At 36.0% G+C, this 5,703-nt stretch overlaps 1 protein-coding gene across 1 annotated transcript; it reads right to left on the bottom strand.

Moving 5' to 3' along the window:
* Window positions 1–1,394: 1,394 nt before the first annotated feature.
* Window positions 1,395–2,927, bottom strand: LOC145032048 (uncharacterized). The gene is made up of 3 exons (XM_078980718.1): window positions 2,271–2,927; window positions 1,923–2,108; window positions 1,395–1,826 (listed from the first exon to the last, which is right to left on the bottom strand). The coding sequence occupies exons 1-3, from the start codon at window positions 2,721–2,723 to the stop codon at window positions 1,539–1,541; spliced, it is 927 nt and encodes a 308-aa protein (XP_078836844.1). The 5' UTR covers window positions 2,724–2,927; the 3' UTR covers window positions 1,395–1,538.
* Window positions 2,928–5,703: the final 2,776 nt, after the last annotated feature.

Genomic DNA, 5,703 nt, shown 5'->3' with positions numbered 1-5,703 from the left:
GATGTCATTTAGGTCTATCTAGGTTCGGTAATTTTAATTTCCATGTTTTGTATGTGTGTGTGTGTGTGTGTGTGTGTGTATATATATATATATATATATATATATATATATATATATATATATATATATATATATATATATATATACGCAAAACCGATTGATGATTTAGACAGTCAATTTTCCGATAAAGATGTCATTTAGGTCTATCTAGGTTCGGTAATTTTAATTTTCATGTTTTGTGTGTGTGTGTGTGTGTTTATATATATATATATATATATATATATATATATATATATATATATATATATATATATATATATATATATTTGTTGTAATTTTCTTTGAAATTTAATAAAATTTTAGTTTAAAATATTTTGGTTAAATTGATTATTTTTAATATAAATTAATTTTAAAAAAATAACATGACAAACGTGACAACTCATGTCCTATATATAACAAAATTTTGATGCGGTATCACAAATTTTGTGTGACGCCTATATGGACTGTGGCAAGCGTGTCTCCACTCCATCTAACCTAAATGACAATTTTGATATAATGTGGCAAATCCTATGAGACGTCTACATAAACCATGAGAAGTTTGTCACCACTCCCTCGAGCTTAATAGTACTACAACAAAAACTAACCCCTAAAATAAACCGCTATTTGTAGAAGGCCGCTAACTAGCGCACGATTAATGTGCATAGATCGTGATGAGACAATTAAGCTTTATAATACTTCAAAGAAACATAAATGAACCGGTATCTCTAGTTAGAGATTTGAAAAGTATATTTGGTCCAGTTTTAGGATATATATGTCTATTAAAGAATTTAGTAAAATTTAGAAATTTTGGCTTCATGAAGAAAAAAGGAACCAAACCATAATTTCTTTATTATAGTCATTTTAATACAATATCGAAGGTTCTATCGTAGCTTTAGATTATTATTATTTTTTTGTTAGTGGCAAAGGAATATGGTAAGAAAAAATAAATATTTACGTATTTGAATGATGACATGGAATTGTTACAAAGTATCATTTGGCTTGAATACAAAAGTAAACGTTCAAGATATACATGAAATAAGAAATTGCATTAGAAATATCAAATGCAATGACCAAGCTAGACGAAGACGTCGACGACCTAGACAGCGAAGAAGACAATTTTACGAGTAAACAAAACGAACATGGCCAAAAGACAATCCTATTTATAATATATATTAAATAAATAAATATTCCCATTAACATCAATTTATATAAATAACACAAGAAATCAAAATATAGTACACCCCCCGACCACCGTATAATAAAATAGTTCCCAAAGGCCACCGACTCTGTTTTCACATCACACGCTGTGATCATTTACTAATTTGTCGCTCCAATTTCCTCCATAGCTGTACGAAATTTCATTTTTCTTTTCTACTTTTTTAATTTTTAAATAAAGGACAAAACTGCAAATCTGCTCATCAACTGTTTGTGTTTATGCATGAATGAATGAGCTTAAAGTCAGTTCCCGAAAATATTACCTGATCAGTAATTTCCCTGGCCTACTCAACTGTGCAAGAATTCATCAGAGAAATCGGCTTATTAATGGCCTTGATTGGATTGTAAACAATGGCACACGAAACCTTTTTGTAGAACTTGGGTTTCACTAATTTACCTAACACGTAAGCTTTAGCTTTCACCGTGAAATTTAGGTTCAATGGCAACGGCGCTGTAAGTTTTCCGTTCTCGCTGCTCCAGTTCAGTCCGCCGCCGTACAACGGTACTCGTACACCTCGGACGTTCACACTCACTATTCTGTGACCTTTTCTTGATTGATAAAATTTCTTCACCTGTAAATTGATACCCATTTGAGTTTTAGATAGATTTGAATAACACACATAAATCATTTGAAACTAAAATCATTGGAGTAGTTGAGATTTTGTTACAGTTCCGGTGGCTAAAGTCAACTCGGTGTATGCGAGATCGAGTGGTGTGGATGATACATGAACCCCAAAGAAGGTTCCACGGTTGCGAAAATTGAACTTCACGGTGGCGTTTAAAGTCACCATCTCTGTCGCAACTCCAGATGCATCTGCCCCAGCATTAACTGCAAATTGATCGAATGCGATACTCTGCAAAAGTGAAAAGCCCACAGTGATGATGAAATTTAATTACATACCGAATTGATCTTTGATCCAATCAACTATGAGTATAAATCATATGAGATCGAGTAACATGGATTTCGTAATCAATTGAACAGATTAGAAATTAGAGTTGAAGATTTAGTGATTTACCCTCATGGTGATGACGGGCTTCTGAGGTCTGGCAGCGCCCCAGAGAACGAGAGCGAAAAAAGTGAAGAGAACGAAGAAACCGACAACGAACGCCAGAAAATAACACCGGCGAGGAATCCCCCGATGACCAACTTCATCGTTGTATCCTTCTTCCTCGATCGCATCAAATCCCTTCTCTCCTTTCCGGTGATGTTGATGTTGGCTGCCTTTCCTCGATCCGGGTCTGAGGGAGCCGGAATATCTGGTGGAGGAAGAGTTCCCGGATTGACGGCCGGGTGATCCACTGGGGCTGAGCACAGGCGTTGAGTGAAAGGAGTTGGTGGTCTTCTCTCCGTCGTGGGAGTCGCGCGATGGACTCTGGACGTAGTACACCGGCCGCCGCGGTTCAGACCTTGTCGGTGACGACGCCGTCAAACTCGTGACCTCCGAATCTGTCTTTGCGTGCATCGACATTTTCCTAGAAAGCTTGGTGAGTCGGTAATGGCGATATTTGTTGGATTTTGGTGAGGAGATTTGACAGAGAAGTACGAAACTGAAAAGGAGGAAAAGCAAAGTCGATCTACTAGAACTGCAGTGCACAGTGCCCAGTGAGACAGAGCCTCTAAAAATAGAGTGGAATATGGGGTTGGTTTGAAGATTTGTACGATAGTGGCTTTGTTTATTAATAGGAACAAACTACAAAGGAAGCCAGGAAGAAAGCAAGCCATGTTACAAAATATTGTAGTCAATGGATCAAAATAAAATGGGAAAATGACTTAGGATCTGTTCGGTATGGAGCTTTTAAGAGCGTTTGAAAGCTTTTAATTTTTAGTGTTTAACAAAACGTTCCGTTTTGAACAGAAGACATTGTTTGGTACTACAAGCTTTTAGCGTTTAGTTTAAACAAAAAGCTTCAAATCTAAATGCTACTTCATGTAGCGTTTAACAAAACGCTACCCGCTACCAGTTAATTTTACCGAACACGCCCTTATACGTGTTTCAAAATCTTCAAAAATTACTTTTAAGTTTGGTGTGTTCAAAAAACATCATTCAAGTAAGCATTTGTACAAAAAACAATAATAAAATATATTTTTTGTTTAAATTTGACTTTGTAGTAATGATAATTACCGATGAAAAATAAGTAAAGAAAAAAAAACAAGAAGAAATGATTCAAATGGGTAACTATGTTTCAAAATCGTTCAAAAAATATCATCCAAGTTTCGTATGTTTAAAAAACATCATCCAAGTAAACTTTTTGTACAAAAAACACCAATAAACTATAATTATTGACAAAACAATAAATGATATATTTCTCCTTTAAAAATCGATTTAGGGTTTCTTCATAAACGAATGACTTATTCTTCTCCTATGATTGCTCTTCTTCTTCTAAAGTGATGATCTCGAACTCAAGTCCAAAACCCTAATTCTTGACTTAAGGCAAAAAAGGACTCATTTACCCCTGCCTAAATGGGCCTCCCTTCCCTTAAGGCCAAAATCCATAAAAAGCCCAAAAATGCATCTAAGCCTAACTACAAGCCCTCTAAGGCCCAATATAGCCCAAGAACCCCCAACATGGCCTTAAGCCCAAAAAAATGACCGGTTACAATCAGGTGGGCCCAAGGCCTAACTTAAACAAGTCCATGCATACGCCAACATATGATGAAGCCTTTGTGATCCGGATGTCGAGCCAGTATGCCCGACGTACTCCTAGTGTACGCCCATCATACTCGGATAGGGTCAAGAACCGCCAACCTTCCGAATGTCATAACTTTATCATTCTAAGTCCGATTTCGATCTACTAAAACTACAGGGCATAGTGCCCAGTGAGATAGAGTCTCTAAAAATAGAGTGGAATATGGGGTTGGTTTGAAGATTTGTATGTTAGTGGCTTTGTTTATTAATAGCAGCTTTGCAGAAATCGGCATTGGCTTCCGATTAATCGCTTGGCGGCCTCGAACCGATTACAATTAGAGTGTTTGGCGGAAATTGGTCAAAATCCGTCAAACTCGGGCTTAGCGGTCCTTGGCGGTCCTCGGCGGTCATAGGCGGGAAATATTTAAAAAATTAAAAAAAAAAAAATTTCAAATATTACACAAAAATTTTAAAATTTTGAATTTTTCAGCTTTCAAATTTTAAAATATTATACTAAAATTTTTAAAATTTCAAAATTTTAAATTTTGATATTTCCAAATACTTAATCTTTTAGGAAATATTAATTTTTTAAATCTAGTATCCTACCCTTGCAACACTTCAAACTTCATTTGCTTGACTAGTACCTCCATTTCCCCCCTTACCCCTGCATGTCCTGGCATTATGGCCCTTGTTCTTACACTTACTACTTGTCACACTCACAAATTTCCTAGTTGGCTTCTGACTTTCACATTGACATTGTTGTGGGTTCTCTTTCTGACTTTGGCTTACACTCTTTCCATCAGCAGTCTGCCTCCTTTTCTTTTTTGGTCTTCCTGGCTGCTTGTGGTGTGATGGAGAGGTAAGGGTTGTTGTAAAATCACTCTTACGCCACATACTCCTTCCTTTGATAGAGTCGACTGTGAAAGAGTACATGCTTTTCCATGTTTCTAGCCAATACACCTTATGCACATGGGTGTACAGTTCTCCTACTTTCTCACCACTGTCTGTCATTTCATTGATTGTTGAAATTGTATGCTTGCAGGGCATGCCTATCAACTCCTATTTCATACAGCTGCAAGTTATCTGCCCCATGTCCACAACATGTTGATCATGCCATGGCCCTTTAACCTGGTACTTACTCACTCCATTCCATCTTGCAGTGTATTGTGAAGCACTTGATATATTTGCCTGTAACAGCCTTTCACCAGTAGGTGTGAGTGGACATGTGCACTTGTTTATCACCTTCATCACATTACATACTCTTTCATAAAATATTCCCTTATGAACTCCACACAGGTTATTATTGGGTTATCCTTCCTATTTACGAGCATACTGTTGAAAACTTCACACAAATTATTCAACAACATATCTGACATTGCCCTACCTATTATTATATAGTATATGTTGGTAAGTAAAATCAATGGGAAATAATGTAAATACATAAAATTATACAAATAAGTAATTACCTGAGAAATGGCTTCTAGCCCAATGATGGGGAGGGATTTTCATAAGCCATTCATAAGCTTCCACATCATAGGATCTGAACTCTCTCATCAGTGTTTCAAAATCTGGGATGGTTGTGGCTTTAGCACAATTCCACAAATGTTTCTTGTATTCCATAGTCCTCCATACTCATATTCTCATATATATATATATATATATATATATATATATATATATATATATATATATATATATATGCCTTAGACAATATCTATGTTCGGCACAAGGAAATATGTGTGCAATAGCAGGTGTGAGACCCTGTTTACATGAAGTAAATAGCTAAATTAGTATGTAAGTATAAGTTGGTTGTCTAGTAAAA

This window comes from Lactuca saligna, chromosome 2, assembly GCF_052625555.1.
Source record: "Lactuca saligna cultivar CGN05327 chromosome 2, ASM5262555v1, whole genome shotgun sequence".
Classification (NCBI taxonomy): Eukaryota; Viridiplantae; Streptophyta; class Magnoliopsida; order Asterales; family Asteraceae; genus Lactuca; species Lactuca saligna.
Note: the sequence above shows the minus strand (reverse complement) of the source record. Positions and strands in the feature narration are given on the sequence as shown.

Bases quoted from the DNA above. Each gene is read 5' to 3' on its own strand.
- LOC145032048 (XM_078980718.1), bottom strand. From the start codon at position 2,723: ATGTCGATGCACGCAAAGACAGATTCGGAGGTCACGAGTTTGACGGCG. The intron at 2,109-2,270 runs GTAAATCACTAA...TCACTTTTGCAG, and splicing joins AGCCCGTCATCACCATGAGG to AGTATCGCATTCGATCAATT. The intron at 1,827-1,922 runs GTAACAAAATCT...ATCAATTTACAG, and splicing joins TGACTTTAGCCACCGGAACT to GTGAAGAAATTTTATCAATC.